Genomic DNA, 18,331 nt, shown 5'->3' on the forward strand with positions numbered 1-18,331 from the left:
TGGAATCCCTTCAATTTCACATAGCTTCAATTTATAACCAACCTCGTTGACAACCGGCAATGTGGTACCTTTTAGTTGAAAACGTCACATAAAGCGATACAGGTTCGCGTCAGTTTTCTAAAGCCCGCTCCACACTCGTGCGTGAAGTCGAAGTCGATTTCGCAGATCTGCGATCTCGAGTACACACTCGCGTTCGCGGCTTCGCGCCGCGATTCGCGCACGAGTGTGCAGTTGGCTTAAGGGTCGGTTGCACCAAACCGCCCGTCACCGTTAAAGTTACTGCGAAATTTTATAGTATGGGAAGTAGTATCATAGGTAGTTCAATGCTGAGTACGTTGATCAGTCTGCTGATTGTGGTGGTGCAACTGGCTCCAACTCTTTTTCTATCCATTTTCATCAGAATCAGAACTCCGTAACTGCGTTTTCGTGGGCATATCTCTCCTTGCGTTCGGGGTTCTTTACTTTGTCCCTTTCTTCTTTCTTGTATAACACGTAAAGAGTTCTGTGGACAAAAAGAGAATAGTAGGTACCTATACTATAATAGTAGGTAGGTAATTGAGTATTTTTGTAAATATTTTTATAATTTGAAATCAAATCAAATAACATTTATTTTAAGGTAACTATAAGATATCAAAAATCTTAAAAAGTAATAATAATGTTGGCGACACAATTTTCTGCATAATAAGGGCATGTATTTAAGGGACGAAGTATGTAACCACTAATGTGGATACACAGCATGTTAAGAGCAAATGTTAAATCCCTAAGCATACAAATTTAACAACACCACACCACTTTTCTGAGACAGTTAAAATCTTTTATATTTAAATGCGTAATATTCATATTCATTTTATTTGTATTAACCATACATTAATACACTTTTATTGTACTATCAGCCTTGTGCCTGTAGAAGCGATCAGACAAATCCAATTTAGTTTTGTTATTATAAATACTGATTGAATCGACAGTAGCCATTCTAGTGAAACTAGTAAAACACATTAAAAATAAAGCACCGACTACAAATGATAGGGCACGTGGCGTTGTTCGGCGATTGTCAGTCTTCTTTATATACTTGTCTGTGGTAAATCTTACTCTCATGAATTATTAATGAACCAATGTCGCACCTACATAATATATCTTCTAATCTATATTTAACGACATTCGTATACCCAATATCACCATTAATTTTAAGTGAATTTCATTAAGAATAAATACTAAGGTACCAATTGCAGTGAAAATTTAATCCAATTGAAACTCTATGCTATTGTGTTTCGGCTTTAATTAAAACTCCACAAATAACTATTTAGAACCTTGTCGTTACTAACGTCTAGACATGGTCATCGGTATTCGAACTGGTGACCGTGAACTTTGATGAGGCACTATAATATTATATCATCCTAAAGCCCAGCCATACAAATGAAAAATCCAAAATTTGCCACTGAAATTTGAACCTATAGTGTATGAAATAGAGTTGAATTCACTTATTGGAAAATTTTACGAAACAAAGCAAAAGCGACTTTCCAATTGAATAGGATTTAAATTTGAAGAGGTACTATAGGTAGGACCTTGGGCCTTAGGAGGATAGTCTCCCGGTTATACGGTATTACGTAATCTCAATGAAGATTCCGATGTGTCTGCGGTGGCATGCGGTATAGCTGTTGTTATGATGATTAGACAAATTTGTACCATATTAAATTTATGTACATGTTAATAATAGGTAGCTGAGTGCTGCAGTGGTGTGAGCGTGCGACTTTCAACCCTGATGACTTTCCAAATCGAAATGAGTTTCATTTCATTTCATTTTATTTCATTTTATTTCATTTCATTCATTTCAAATACTCTTTATTGCACACGTCATTACAGAAAAACAATACAAATAACACAGGAAGAAGAGGTTAAACAACAGGCGGTCTCATCACTAGAAAGCAATCTCTTCCAGACAACAAAGGTAGCGGTAATTAATAAATATATTATGTCAGTAGGTACATCTTTTTTTAAATCGGTGAATTGACATTTACGACTAGGTACCTACCACTAGCCTTTCGGTAAAACTAAGTAAACGGAACTATGTAAGTACTTTTACCTAAAGCAAACCTTAGTTTCCCCTTTGGTTTCCCCTTTAGTAGCGTTGAAGGTACCTACATCTGGCTATGCATGGACAATAATACAATTGTGCCGTAACTCACTTAAATATGAAGAACGCTGGGACTGTCATAGTGCCTGCTAGCTTGGCAGGGCGGGGGCGGGCAATGTATAGTGTAATACTTCTAGTAGTTTTGTTATAGTGATCCAAAAGACTCGAGCCTTTTAGCTCTTTTTTTAGGGCTCGCCTCATCTCTTGACGCCTAAAAGGCTAAAAGCCTATTTTTATTTAATTAGTAAAATAGGCTTTTAGCCTTTTAGGCGTCAAGAGATGAGGGAGCCCTAAAAAAAGAGCTAAAAGGCTCGAGTCTTTTGGATCACTACTTTGTTACCTCATGCTCCGTGATTGTTGAGGCATTTAGGGATCTAAATTGGACTTTCTATAGCGTAAGTATTGAAATTTTGGGTGAGACTAGCCCAGGACCGGGATAAGTGGCGTACACGAAGAGAGGCCTATGCTCAGCAGTGGGCGACTGAAGGCTAGAATGATGATGATGATGAAGTATTGAAGAGTCAATTTAGCTAGAACCCTCAATGGCTCAACAATCGCGAAGCGTGATGGTACCTACATTTGATTGTACAGACACTTGCAATAATATGTTACGCAACGAAGGCCGCAAAAATATCTGTCACGATCTTATTTGTAGAGCCATGAACGTGTCACATGTTTTTGCGGCCTTCAAAGAGTAACATATTATTGCAGGTGTCTGTACAATCAAATGTAGGTACAGTCACCTGCAATAATATGTTACTCTTAAATATATATGACACGCTCTTATGGCTTCAATAATAAGATCGTGTCAGATATTTTTGCGGCCTTCGAAGAGTAACATATTATTGCGGGTGACTGTACCATCACGCTCCGCGATCGTTGAGCTGTGCAATACTTTCGCTATAGAAAGACTGTAGGTACATAGGCAAAAGTAACATACATGAATATAAAGAACGCTGGGACAGTCATAGCGCCTCCTAGCAGGTAGAATGCACCTGGCAGGGTCTCTATAGTAGCTTTGTACATTTGGCTGTACATGGGCGTGTAGATCACCGGCGTTATTGCCTCCACCAATCCGATCAGAGAACACATCTTAGCTGGAAAATATAAAAAAAACATAGTTTAGTAAAATAATCGAAGAGTAAACTTTGAAAAACTAGAACTAGTCTACCTATCTACGGTATTTAGTACATCTAACCTGCCGATTGTGTTACGTTTAACGAATTACACATAATTATATCATTATGGATAAGCAAAAGACGAGAAAATAAAACCAAACATAAAAAGTAAAAAAAAATGTTTATCTTAGAATCATTTGTATAATTTGACCTTCGTGTGCATATTAAAAGAAAAAGAAATATTATGTTAATTGCATAGCAAAAGAAAAATATATGAAAATTGAGAACCTCCGCGGAATATTACAAACAAACGTGCTTTATCTTACGTATCGTAGGTAATTCTAAGACTACATATTATATGCACGTACTAGTTGATAGAACTTACTGTAAGGTAATAAAAGATACGCTATCTTAGACTCCCAAGTCATCAAAACTTTGCCTAAGCTTATTCTAAATAACATCAGACTAAAGTTCGAGGAAACTCATATAAGTAAGTAACGAATACCACAAAGCACAAGTACCTAAACTTTAAAATGTTCTTATCCAAGTTATTACAATTTATGTAAGTATGATTTCTGCTCAAGAGAATAAACAAGATATCTCCTTCTTTTGCTAGCTAGTTATACATTATGTATATCATACACTAGCGACCCGCCCCGGTTTCGCACGGGTTACACTAAACATTAACAAATTATACACTTAAACCTTCCTCAAGAATCACTCTATTGATGGGTGAAAACCGCATAAAAATCCGTTTAGTAGTATTTGAGTTTATCGCGGACATACATACCTACACACAAACAGACAGACGGGGCGAGGGACTTTGTTTTATATGGTGTAATAGTGATTGTATAGCTCTATCACTTAACTGAAACGGTTGGTGAGGTAGGTGTGCGGTAGTTTTCTAGTATTTTTGCATCACGAAATGAGAAAAAAAGGAGAACAAACATACCAACTTCTTCTGGCGCGACGACCTTCGTCCCCAGCGACCTGATCGCAGTCACCCCGGTCCCGCCAAAGAAGTCAAAAAAGGGCCCAGAGTAGAACCAAGGTCTGGTCGGGGCGAGTGCGTACACGACGCTGGACGAGACCTTGCATGTCGTCGCTATGACGCCCAGTATAGCGTCGTGCATTTTCATGAATTTGCTGAAGAGCGTCACCGCTACCGCTGTGCCTGAAATAAGCAATATTAATGGTAAGAAAATGTTATTACACCTTGTATTTTAATTACAATTGAAGAGATTAAGCGAGATCGAGCCGTTAATGGGCCATTTTATATATATTTGTACACTATACACTTATATTTTTTGAAATTTGGATGTTTTTATGTTATTCCTTCTCAGATTCTGCCATTTTAGTTCAGGAGGCTCGAATCTGGTTGTAATGATAGATTATTATCAAAAGTGCGATTTCCTCAGCCAGAAAAGTCACTTTTGACACTGACAGATCATAACCTGCTATTAAATCAGCATAAGCCCCCTGGGGCCTATTTCTCGTACGTTACAAGTTCACAAGTCTACAAGCTTACATTTAAAATTTCATTGTACAAGTGTGTTTTAATTCTGTTTCTCGTAGGAATGATTACTACAAGTGCTACAAGGCGGCTGTCTAAAGTTAGAAAATAGGTTTGTTTACTATGCAAAAAGGAAATGCAATGGCCATTATAAATGTTATCTTAATGTCAATGTCACTATTATGCATCATAATCTTAATAAGAGGAAAGTAAAATGGCTGACTTGTGTTTTCGGAATATACAAGCGTATTAAATACAAGTAGTAATGAAAAGCGTTTCTCAAAATTATCAATTACAAGTGTAAAATCAAACTCAGTTTCGTCAGTCACTCTATGAATGTTTACAAGCTTCAGGGTGGGTCAGTTTTTTTTTTATAATACGGGTGAATTCGTTACAAAATTATTATGTTATTGGTCATTTACTGGTTCTTTCCCAATTATAATAATTTCATACGAATGAGTTTACTGTTTTTTTTTTGGAGAATAAAAGCTAAATTTAAATAATATTACTGACTTTAACGAAGTGCATTCAAAACGTACACGTTTGAGATCTTAAAAATGCAATATGTTCATTTATTTATTAATCGATTTTTACCAAAAACGCATATTAGCAGTTTATAGAGACTCCTCATTATTTCGTGATAAGTCACAAGCTACAAGTATAAAGTACAGCTTTTGAGAAACGAAATTACTATTTTAGTATATAATATCTACTAGTGTTTGTCAACTTGTGAAACAACAACACTTGTGAAAACTCTTTTATCCCCGCTCTTGTAACAATTATACATTTACGTGAAACGGAAACTTGTAAAAAATATTGAAATACAAGCGTTACCATAGATACACACTTGTATTACAAGACTTGTAACGTACGAGAAATAGGCCCCTGGTCAGTTAACAAACAATAAATATGAGAATCGTTTGTACACAAACCAGGGAAGTTTACTACTCAATCAGCGGAAAATCTGACTAAGCAATTCAGCTTTGAGCCCGAGCCGAGGCTTGAGATAAGTCCGGCAGTTAGCTGGCAGAGGTCACGGTAACAATTGTATACCAGTATTTTAACTAGCCATTCGGCCATGTTTCTCGTCGTGGTAATGACTCCATAAAGCGTTTCGTAGTGCAGGGAAAAGTCGAAGGCACCAGGCCACGTGGTAGATCACCAATGAGATGGACAGACCAGATCAAGGCCGCAACTAAGTGCTCGGTTTATGAATGTACCCGGAAAGCTGCAGTCCGCGACGAATGGCGCCGTATTAGCAAGATCATCAATTCACTCATCGAGATTCACAATGATGACCACGACCACTCTGGCAAGAGTGTACCAACTAAGAAGAAGAAGAATTTTAACTAGTGCAGAACACTTAAATAACTAACGACGCGTAGGTGACGTATGTAGAGTCCGTCTAAGCTATCATTGCACCGACTTGAACGGAACAAAGTGAGGAAATGTCATTATAAACGTAATATTTTCATAGAAATTTGACATTGGCATTGCAACAGTTTGTCATAACAAATACCATGCAGAGTAAAATTAGCTAAGTCGGTATCCAATAGTTATAAGTGACTTTTCTATGAATTACTGGTCCTGGCTTCGATACCGTGAAAAGCATATTTATTATGATGATATACTATCATATCATGATAGTAAATATTTGTTTTGTTTCTGTGTCTTGGGTCATCTCTGCGTACCTATTTATTTGTATGTTTATTATTTATTTTGTCATCCCTTGTTTTCCATTAAAACTTTCAATATTCAACCCTCTCTTCAAGTATACTTAATGAAAATTTTCAATATTTATTTAAAGCGCCTGCCGATCGCGAGATACTATCGCACCAATCATGTTCTAGAGTTTTAACTGAATGACAGATGGCTATGCTGATTCTGACGTTTTTACGAGGTTAGCGTACTAACGTTACTTTTCTTACAGCTTGCTGGCATGAAGCCACGAGCTCTCGAGCTCGACCGCATATATAATAGCGTCTCTTTACAAGGGTCATTTGGACCCTGAACTTAGTGCTTTAAACATAAATCCACTGTTTGTGCATACACAATTCTCTCTCTCGGGTTAGTATGATATTGATGTCATATTTTGTCTACTGTAGAATACCACTGTAAATGCAAATTATTTTAAAGAATAGAAAGCTAAGTGTAGACTAGAAATGTGATCAGCCATATTCTCTAATACGTTGTACAAATGGAACTAATAAAGCTTGTAAGAACCAAGCAATCAGTACAAAAGATTAGACTAGAATTTAATTTATCCGACTTTCAGCCTCCGGTCTCCGCACAGCTGGACAGTTTTTCCCATCACTTACCATAAGAATGTTAAGGAAACCAGTATAATTCTGAGCTCTAGATTATTAAAAAACTATGTGAAAGCGTAGCCCACAAGAATACTGGTTAAAGTGAAGCGAAACACTAGTTAGAAACGGACATTACTCTTGGTCTTAGTTGCGTTAATTAACCCGCGATTCTTGCGTAATTCCAAGCTTTTCTTCAATCTTTCACGACTAATTGCATTATAATGAAGTCATCCCTGATTTTCTTGGTTAGGTACCTATATAAAATGTTTTATTTAATTATTGAAAATTGCTAGAGTTAAACAAAGAAAAGTCTGCAGCGATTTTGATAGCCCACGCAGTGCAAGTGTTATTTATACGTTTATATTTCATAGAAGTTTGATGTTTAAAATAACACTTACACTGCGTGGGCTATGAAAATCGCTGCAGATTTTTCTTAGTCTAACTCTACTAAGTTAAATGGGACTGGTTTGCATGCACAGAGGTGAGCTAAAATAACCACGGAGTTTGTGTCGCGAGGAGCTCTCAGGCCCAGGCAGAGATGGCGGGATGATCAGGATGCTTATCCAAGATGCCAATCGCTTACGCTCCGTAGCGAACGAAACGCCAATGACTCTGTCGCACTAATGAATGAATGAATGAAAACATTTATTTTCAGGCAACTATTGGCCCATAGATAAATACCTTAAAACTAGCATACATATTATTAAATATATCTTAAAACTAAAAACACAATTATGGCTGCGATGCAGATCGCAACCACGCAGTGTCAGGGAGCCGGCCGCGGAACCGCCGGAACTTGACACCCTAACTAATATGGAAGAGTGATAGAGAGAGACGCCCTGGCCCCAATTTCACCACGGTGACAGGTGCGACAATTGTAAAATCACTGTTGCTGACGTCACAGGCATCCATGGGCTACGGTTACCACTTACCATCGGGCGGGCCGTATTCCTGTTTGCCACCATCATTGTATTATTTAAAAAATCTTTATTATATCGGAAAAAAACAGATATTTCTTTTGCGAAGTTTCTGACAATTGTCAAGATTTAGAAGAATTGTAGGTAATTCTTGACAGGTAATGAGTTATATGTCGGAATTTCGTGACAATTGTAGTGTTTCTTGTGACAATTGTCATAAACTTAGCAAGAGAAATATTTGTTTTTTTCCGATATAATAAAGTTTTTTTAAATAAATCAATGATGGTGGCAAACAGGAATACGGCCCGCCCGATGGTAAGCGGTAACCGTAGCCCATGGATGCCTGTGACGTCAGCAACAGTGATGTTTTACAATTGTCGCACCTGTCACCGTGGTGAAATTGGAGCCTGGACCCTATTATCTAGCCTAGACTAGTTATAGCCTAGAAATTGTCCAAAACCGGGACGTATGGAAACCGAGGGAGAGGTTTGCAAGAGGAGAGCAGTCGGACACTATACATATACAAGTTTAAATAATGTGTCATAAGGGCCTCTACGTGTTGGCTTTGACGCCTCCGAAATGTCCGGAACACCACTGTTCCGTGATGGGAAAGACATGCATATTATAGAAATTTTGTATAATAAACAAAAGAAAATCGGCCTAAACATCGAACTTTGTCGGACTTTGTATTTGCCTTAACATTTTGGTTTGGTGCCTCGAGGCCAATTCTGTCATCTCTACCTGTGTCTGTACAAAAAGTTAAGTTAGAATGGTGAGGTATTTCAATCAATACCTTTATAATAACGTAATTAAATCTGACGTAATTTTGCGGTTTGTTTATAAGACGTAAACATTTTTAACTTTGTATCAGCGGTATAAGATGAAAAATTGAATATTTGATGTAGGTAAATTAGCTAGACGCGGTCTTAGTTTTTTGTAGAGATCGAGTGGGTTTACAAGACAAGGATGTTGATATTATTTTGTACATATTTGTATAAAAAAAAAACAATTTGTACCGCAGTGATATTAAAGTATGATTGATACCTATCTCTATGTATTCCCATCTAAATACGTTATCAATCGGCATTGTAGGTACATACTTACATTAAATTACGAATATATAATTAGGTATGCATTTTTGCCGTTATTGCATTGAATTCAAAATTAGCTCTCCAATTTTTGTGACAAAAATACTCGATAATTAGAGTAAAAGAAAAGATATTTACAGTAGAGCCCACTTATTACGATTTCCCGCGTAATAAGCTTTTTTACACCGATCCATGTAACTTATTTTCATACATTTTTACATAGTTAATACGCTTTCCCGATTAAGATGCGTTTTCGACGTACGGAGTACAGTCACTGCAATAATTTATTATGTTACACAACGAAGGCCGCAAAAATATCTGCCACGATCTTATTAGTAGAGCCATAAGAGCGTGTCACATATTTTTGCGGCCTTCGAATAGTAATATATTATTGCAGGTACCTTACCTTCTTGGGCGGGTTTTACTGTAATTTAAAATACTAACCGCACAAGCCGACAAGGATGGAGAAAGTGAAGAACAGACTTATTTCGACGTCGTCCATGCTATATTTAAATAACAGGTACTGGTACAGCATAGCTCCTTCACCTGAAATCATAGACAATTATTTAATTAAAACCTAAGACTAATTCAACAAAAAAGGAAAAACTGCAACTGAAAGGTGCCAGTTCCAAATTTTGGTTTTCCAAATAATATCATGCTATCATGCTCAAGTTTTTGTCGCAATATGATTTGAAAACACGGGACCGATTTGTGGTAGGTATTTTTTATACTACGTCGGCGGCAAACAAGCATACGGGTCACCTGATAGTAAGCAGTCATCGTAGCCTATTGTGTTTTTCCGACATTTTACGACATATACACAGGTCAATTGACTTTTTTGTAAATACAGATTGTTGTCAAAGTATTTAGCATCCAACCACATTTTTTTTGATATCTAGTAAAAATAAGTCTGTTTATGCATAGGTAGGTACTTTTATATGCAATAAAAACATACACATAAGGAAGCTCCTTCTGTTTGAAAGCGAAAAAGTCTAGAATAATAACCAGTAATTGTACTACTTTGTATACACATTTGTATAAATACTCATTTTATAGTCTTGCAAACAGCATCAGATTTACATACTCGTAAGGTATAAAACTTGGATAATCTAAGGCATGCAAAAATTAAAAATAGGCAATGAACTCACCAAAGACAGGTCCAATTATAACAACATGTGCTAAAAGGACAAGAATAATTTTCGATCTATTGGGACCCTTTTTGAAGACAATATAAAGCGTGTCCCACGCATTCTTCGGGTGAAAGAAAATTATCAACTTCTGATACCAAGTGCCTTCAGTTTTCTTAGGATTTACGTCATGAATCCGAAAATATGTGTACAGCAGCCCAAATGCATACAAAGCCGTTGTTAGTCCAAAGATGCCGTAATAACCAATTACGTCCAACAGTACTCCGCTAATAGAGATTGCCGCTGGTGCTCCCAGGGTCACTATAACAGCCGCGATTCCAATTCTAAAGGTACGTGACTCCACAGACGTGACGTCGGCAAGGTAACTATATGAACCCATTAGAGCGATAGAAAATCCACCCGAAAATGCGGTCGGCAGCGATTCTATCAGCGCCGTGACAAAAAGCGGCCACTCTTCGAAGTAATAAGTCGTTAAAACTAAACCAAATGCTGACACCAACTCTCCAAATATCGGTACTAACATTAGTGCTTTTCTGATCCCGGTGCGGTCACTCCACGCTCCAACAAACAATATGACAATCGCTGGGATAGCACTAGTCAAAGGCACTTGCCATGTCGTCATATCAGCTACCATGGATTGGATGGCAATGGTTATATTTCCATCCCACTCGTCGCATTTCTCCTTCGTATGCCCAAGATCAACGCGGCACGCCTTTTCCAAGTTCAGTCTTTGAACAGCTATGCTGGATATCGAATTGGGCAAGATGTAGCAGAGCAAGAAAGGTTCTATGGTGAGGAAGGCGATTGCCGCGCGTATTTTACCCAGGCATGATCTGTTCGGTTCACTGTTCTCATTTCTCTTAGGTTCACTTCCATTTGTGATGTCCGTTGGACGTAATTCTAGTTCACTGTTCTTCATGTTTTAATAACTTTATCACAATTTTAGTTGGCTAAGGTCTGTTTGTTTATAAACACGGATCACTACTGAGCGGTCAAGAGGCGAGGATGATCTAGCAAACTTGTTCTTGCTCATAATTACAGTATCCGAGGCTTCCAAAAGCATCCTTGACGCCGCCGATTTTAATGTATTCTAAAGTTTTTTTTATTGTATGGGTTATGTTGATGCTATTTTTATCAAATGCCACATGCCATAGTTCAAATAACATTGGTATTATAGAAAAAAATGTGGGATAAATTGATTCAGCACATTCTAGTCCGCTTGATTCACATTTCTAGGTTTGTGTAGCAATTTAATCACGGGCAGAAATCCATTTCACTGCCACAAATCCATATGTATATTGTACATTGTTAATTTAACACCACACATAATTAATAATTTAAAGAAAAAAACACGAGTGTTGTTGTAATTCGTTATGATAAGTTGAAGTCGTCGTAATTTTTTATTTTGTATCAAGAACTTGATTATTATTTTATAACAATTTGACCTTATACATTAACGACAGATACACAACTGGAAACCTGTATACTTAGGGCAGATTTTTTTACTTATTTCTTCGTTAAAACTTGTTAATATGTTGGACCGGCAAGGTGAGCTTAGTCGTGTCTTTTTTATCTTTGCCGGAGACAGATTCTAAGCAAAAACAATGCTCTTAATTTGATATGAATTATCACACAAGTCTCGCATTTATTTACTGGCACGTAAGCAAGACACACTGACACTAATATCAAGTCTATATAGTACTTTTAAAATCGGAATTTGCCTACTCTTATTACGCTCTCCGCTTTCTACACATTGCAATGTATGGAGATAAACTACATGCTATATAGTATGTAAACCGTGTGTTTTAAATTATAGTTCGTTTTTTTAAACATTAAAAAAAAGGTAAACAATCTTGACGTGCCGTTAATTGAAAAACACTTTTTAAAAATAAGTCACGGCAAATATGTAACAATTATGAATCTAATCTCTATATTCTTCTGCTTTCATAAGTAACAGTTATTGATTTATAAAAAGCGTTATGAATTAAAAGACATGTCAAGATCGCTTACCTTTTTTCTAATGCTAAAAAACTCGAACTATAACTAACCACTTTTAACGTTATTGTAATCAAATTGAGATAATTATTTCACACGGAAGGCCGTTTACACAAATGGTTTACAACATTATGATAATATTAAAAACCATACCCTGGGAGACAAAACCAATTTCAGGGGTGAATAAACTTTTCTCACAAGTTTAATTTTCATTCATTGTTATTTTTTAAATTCTAAGCCTTATGGTACTTTTAATAGAGGTTTGTTTAAATATCTCATACTTACTCACTTAAATAAAACAAATCTACCTAGGTTGAGCAAGTTACAATCGTTTCGATAGGTGCAAGTATGACAGTGACTTATCTCCGTAAATAGTTATTTGAACAACAAGAGATCAAAGTTTGATATTTCTTCGAGTGCTTATGTTGAGTCCCGTGCAAGCGAAAGATTCTATAATAGATTCACGAGCGTAGCGAGTGAATCTAATTTAGAATCTTGAGCGTAGTAAGGGATTCAAAAGCGCACGAGATGTAAATAACTTTGATCTCGTGTAGTACACAAAATTTTTCACCCTAAGCAGTGAGAACATACCTAGAGGGACAGAGATAATAGAACCCAAGTATATCGAACTTGTATTAGACCCCGCATGTTGAAATGACATTTGACTATAAAGGTCACTTGAATGTCATTTTGTCTCACTCATTGAGCAAAATCGCATTTTGCTCACTGAGTGAGACAAAATGACTCAGTGAGCAAAATCGCATTTTCCTCACTGTTTTTAAGAAGCAAAGTACCCTTGTTCGAGCTGCTGAGGTGAAAATATTTTTTTCGTATTCGATTTATATTTAACTTAGTTAGTTTTTAAATTGGTAACGAAATGCGTGATTTTAGTATTTACCTAATTATTTAGTTTTGGTTGAACTTTACCTATGTTGTTGTGTGCTGGCTAAAAATCATTGTTGAAAACTTCGGTTGTACTTACCTACTGCATAGAGCAGAAAAAAAATCTTGTTTTTTTTTAAAGATGTCTAAAATTTAGTCAGGATCCTTATCATATAGGTACATAAGTAGAAGAGTTTAATGAGATATAGACTTCTTTCGAGCTCTGCTCCTAATAGTAATATGTTAGCAATTCATCATGACGCTCTTCTTAAATTTCGCAATTGTAGGCGTATAACTTTAATTTTTACCGATTTTATTTTTCAGAAAACAAAATCATCTAGGCCATTCCATGATATTAGCCTACTTTTAACATGGCCATGCAACTTTTTTTTAGATTAGACCTCGACAAGTAGTAACGATTTCCAAATGAGTAGTGCGTTAGACAAGAAACAAGGTGTTTTACAAGAAATGTAATAGATAATTAATATAATTATAGTCAGCTAAAATTTATACATAATTTGTATGTCATTAGTGTACCTACAAATAAAAAATACAATACAAATTTTCCGTCGACGCTACGCCCCCTACTAACAAATAAGAATAAATAAGAATTATGTATATTTATTTAATTTTATTTCATTTATTGCAGAACCATGGTTACATTAAGGTTTTAATGATATGTTTACATATATTAAGTGCATGCATGGTTACCCTGTCAGGGCATATATAGCAACAGATATTCGAAAAAACCGGCCCAGTGCGAGTCGGACTCGCGCACCAAGGGTTCCGTACCTACATTACACGCAAAAAACGGAAAAATCACGTTTCTTGTATGGGAGCCCCACTAAAATATTTATTTTACTGTTTTTAGTACCTATTTGTTCACAACTTTGGAAACAAATCAAATTATTTTATTAAATATTTTGATTTGTGTTTTTTAAGTAGTCACACTACTATTATATAAATTATAAACTGAAATAGATGTCATATATTAAAGAAAAACTGACGAAGCCTATTATAGCCTTTAAAGTGGAGGACCTATTTGTTGTTATAGCGGCAACAGAAATACATCATTTGTGAAAATTTCAAGTGTCTAGCTAGCTATCACGGTTCTTGAGTTACAGCCTGGTAACAGACGGACAGACGGACAGACGGACAGACGGACAGCGGAGTCTTAGTAATAGGGTCCCGTTTCTACCACTTGGGTACCAATTACATAGTCAAACATAAAATAGCATTCAAGTCAAAATTAGGAATTCATTACAATTAAAATAAAGGAATAATATAATTTAGGGAGATTTTTATTGTTTTTTGTGAAGTAATAATTTAATTTAAAATTATAGCAATATGAAAACGATTCAAGCGTAAGTGAGAATTAAGAAAAAAATTGTAAAATTTGGCACGGAACCCTCCGGGCGTAAGTCCGAGTCGCACTCTCGTTCGTTGACATTTTTGGCTTTTACGTAACATTTACGTATATGTAAGTTGTCCACAGATAAAAAAAATATTTTACGGCAGTTTCAAATAAAGGATGACTCACGTTAGACCGGGCCGTGTCCGACCCGGAGCTTCCGGCGCATCGTTTTCTACGCAAAGCATCACGTGATCGCTTGTCATGTCATAGAAAAGTAAGCGCCGGAAGCTCCGGCCCGGACACGGCCCGGTCTAACGTGAGTCGTCCTTAAACCAATTGAGGTTATTCCTTGTGTTACATACATATAAAACTATACGAGTACATTAATGATGTCAACAGTTCATGTAAAAATCAGGTCGGTCGCTGCCACAATCTCTTGCTTATTAAATGTGCCAATTACTATCTCGATATTTCGTCAATAACACAGGTACATTATGTAAGAGCCGTATGAAGTAAATAGGCATACTTCGAATTTGGTGTCAACATTGTATTGATATATAAACCGGGTTGCTTAAACAGAAAAATATCTATGTTATTTAATGTGTATAAATCTTCCACAAATAGATCTAAAATGTCTGTTTTAATAAAAAAATAAAACTATTTAAAAACTAAACTTAAATATAAATATAAAGTAAATATGTATAAAATAAACTACCTACTGAAGCCCGTCCCGGGCTGCCCCCGATGCAAAGGTGCCCATGACGATCACGCTCGCTGCGTTGCCGCGTTAGATTGCGATGGACAACCTTTGCATCAGGAAAAACCCGGAGCGGGTAGTTTATATTTATATTTAATTTTTAATTAGAGCTATGTTACTTTTTTTTTTAACAGTAATCTGAGTCGGCCGGAAAGATCCGGCCCTATTTCTCATTACCCTAAAGAGTGCTATGTTACCAATGTGACAGTTTTATAGTTCGTCAAACCAAATTTGTCAGTAAATAAGAACAAAAAACTATACTTATCCTTTTCTTTCGGGTGCTAGTACTAGTGTAAGACAAAGATAGTATGATTCTCTCTATCTATGTTTGAAATGAGACAGTCCTTTGACAAACTATATATATACATTCTATGATGAACTAGCGTTACCTAGTTTGCGTTTGTAACAGCGCCATCTTTTATGAAATTAGGACATCACACTAAATATACCTACTCATAATCGGCTCGAACAGTCATATAGACGATACAATATAATTTCATACAAAAATGTGCTTCCGTCTTAGCTAAACATGAATGATATAATACACATATATCCCATCAATCAACCTATTTATTCTGAAAATTCTTATTATCAATAGCTTGCATTTTCAACTCCAACGTCCACAAAGGCTTTAAATAAATAAAAAAACACGAAACATGGAATCAGACAGTTAATATTTCTTTTTTTCTTCATTTTCATTTATTATGGGCCCATGTGCTAAACAAAATCGACTTTAGTTTAAATTCATAACCTGTTACTGCAATCAGAATAACCTTTTAGGGTATTATTTATCATAAGATTTTCTTTTTTAAGTTAATTGTGTAAACTGCACTTCAACTGTCAATAATTTTAACGAAAATATTTGACAGTATCAACAAAATACACTCACATCCATGCAAATATTGAATAATTTCATTGATTACATAATATTAATGTTTTATCTGCAAACAATTTAAAACACGTTTAATATGTTTTGTACAACAACAAGTTTTAAAAGTAATTATTAAAAAAAGTATTATTTTTTAATACATGTCCTAGTTACGTGTTAAGGCAAGCCTTGGAATCATAATTACCTTTTATATTCATAGAATACAATATAATGTAACCACTAATGGATCTCATTCCGATTACGCAATTTTTGTCTTGACCGACTTATGGGGAAAAATTGGGACGCATATAGTACGTGACACATTATCACTGTGATTGTCTACATTGATAGTTGATACTGTCTTTTCATTGACAAGGGTCAAAAGGCTGTGTCGTTTTCAGCTGTGCTTCAGCTGTGTTTCAGTTACACAGATGTTTTGTTTGTATACAAATTGCAGCTCATACACTTGAAGTTTCAGCAAAAATGCGTATAGAGAAGCAATTCTTGTTAGCTTTGTAAGAGACATTTCATAACCAGGTGGAGCTGATTTACACACAGTAACACGGAATCTAGAAGCGAACAATTGAGATTAAGCGATATGGTCAAGTTTTAATTCAAGTTTGATTATACGAGCGTTAGAGCAGCCGGCCACGTGATAACTTGATAAAGTAAAAATCAGTACCAGCAGCCAGCTGATAGCCAGTAGCCGAGGTGGAGCCGAGCACAGCGCCCGCGCACACCGTCGCCGCACGCGCCACCGACCGCCCGCGATCGTCTTATGTTTCCAAAACAAACAAAACGTGCTCTTTGTCATAAAAAATTGAAAATCGACAAATACGAATGCTAAAAACAAATGAACCTTAAAGTGAATACCTGTTGTCAAGATGACGTTGCGGGTCGAAGTGCCCGGGGATAAGCCAGTCCATGTAGAACCGTGCAAGTGCAAACCTTACCCAGAAATTAAACCTGAAAAGAAATTAAGCAGGAGTGTAAAGGAGTTCTTAAAGAAATCATGGGCGTTCAGATCGAAAATTACTGTGGAACCTTTTGTTATATGCTACATTTTGCCAAGCGTGCTCGCTGGGCTCGCGGTGCAAAACCTGTGCTTAGAGAAATCATGCCTCGTAAACCTTGGGTACGACGAGAAAACATGTCGGCATATAATGCAGGGACGGACCTTAAATTACACAGAGCAGGAGAAGAAAGTGCAAAAGATGGTAGCTGAGATGACAGCGTGGAGCTTTCCGCTGCAGACCGCTCTTCCAGGGATCTTGACGCTGTTCCTTGGGGCGTGGAGCGATCGCACTGGGAATCGGAAGGCTTTTATGGTCCTGCCTATAGTAGGAAAGCTGGTATCGGTTATCGGTATCATATTGAGTACCGTTTTCTTTCTCCAAGTGGGATTGAATGAGACGGCTCTGCTGGAGGGTTTGCCGCCTGCGCTTGCCGGTGGTCGCGTAGCCATGACCATGGCCGTGTATAGTTACATGACGGACATTACGAGTGAATCTGAACGGACTTTCCGTCTCGGCATCATAACCGCGATACTGACCCTCAGCAGGCCGATCGGGCTGGCGCTCAGCGGGATCATGACAAAGCGTTTCGGTTACTATGGAGTGTTTATGGTCGCGTGTGTGTTTTATTTAATCGGGTTTGTTTACATTGTCCTAAGACTGAAGGAGAAGCCTAAAAAGGAGGTGGAAAGTGATAAACAGGAGACGATTTTGTCTGTGTTCTCTGCGAAAGACTTCGTAGCTACAGTTAATGTGGCGTTCATGCGACGTGAAGGGACGCGGCGGTTGCAGATAATTCTAATTATGTTTGCATACATGTTCATCGTTGGACCAGTCTTAGGTAAATATTAGATCAACATTTATCATTATCTTGTTATACTTAAATTATTTGTTAAACTTAGGGTAAAATTCCATTTCCAACGACAGCTGCACTACTGTCAATTTTACTATGGAAATTGACAATGGCAGCGACGCGTTCAGTACCGGTAGTGCAGCTGCGGTTAGAAATGGAATGTTACCATTATTCAGTTAGCTTCGGATGATTTTGATAACATGTGCGATGCATTGCCATTATTTCTTTTTATGAGCAAATGTTTTCTTTATTTCTTCCACTCCGGCGATGTTATTAAGTTAGGTACCACTTTCAGGACTTACGATACTTTGTGAAAAACATTTATGACGATAACTGCATATAAAAAAAATACACATATTAAAATTCTGTGCGATTTGTGTTATGAACT

General features: G+C 36.7%; 2 protein-coding genes across 2 annotated transcripts in view; one reads left to right on the forward strand and one right to left on the reverse strand.

Annotated features, from left to right (window-relative positions):
• Positions 1 to 394: 394 nt before the first annotated feature.
• LOC134798061 (proton-coupled folate transporter-like) lies at positions 395 to 11,399 on the reverse strand. The gene is made up of 5 exons (XM_063770389.1): positions 10,222 to 11,399; positions 9,518 to 9,619; positions 4,202 to 4,423; positions 3,072 to 3,228; positions 395 to 502 (listed from the first exon to the last, which is right to left on the reverse strand). The coding sequence occupies exons 1-5, from the start codon at positions 11,138 to 11,140 to the stop codon at positions 403 to 405; spliced, it is 1,500 nt and encodes a 499-aa protein (XP_063626459.1). The 5' UTR covers positions 11,141 to 11,399; the 3' UTR covers positions 395 to 402.
• Positions 11,400 to 16,658: 5,259 nt separating this feature from the next.
• The window catches only part of LOC134798087 (proton-coupled folate transporter-like), a 30,110-nt gene continuing 28,437 nt past the window's right edge, over positions 16,659 to 18,331 (forward strand). The window contains exon 1 of the mRNA XM_063770424.1: positions 16,659 to 17,931. Coding sequence (XP_063626494.1) covers positions 16,962 to 17,931 — 970 coding nt within the window. The 5' untranslated portion in view covers positions 16,659 to 16,961. The remainder of the gene's footprint in view (positions 17,932 to 18,331) is intronic.

This window comes from Cydia splendana, chromosome 16 (assembly GCF_910591565.1).
Source record: "Cydia splendana chromosome 16, ilCydSple1.2, whole genome shotgun sequence".
NCBI lineage: Eukaryota > Metazoa > Arthropoda > Insecta > Lepidoptera > Tortricidae > Cydia > Cydia splendana.

Excerpts from the sequence above, each read along its gene's own strand:
- LOC134798061 (XM_063770389.1), bottom strand. The coding sequence starts at position 11,140 with ATGAAGAACAGTGAACTAGAATTACGTCCAACGGACATCACAAATGGA. Across the intron at positions 3,229-4,201 it reads CGTCGCGCCAGAAGAAGTTG|CTAAGATGTGTTCTCTGATC; the intron begins GTATGTTTGTTC and ends TATATTTTCCAG. Across the intron at positions 503-3,071 it reads CCAGCGTTCTTTATATTCAT|AACTCTTTACGTGTTATACA; the intron begins GTATGTTACTTT and ends TTTTGTCCACAG.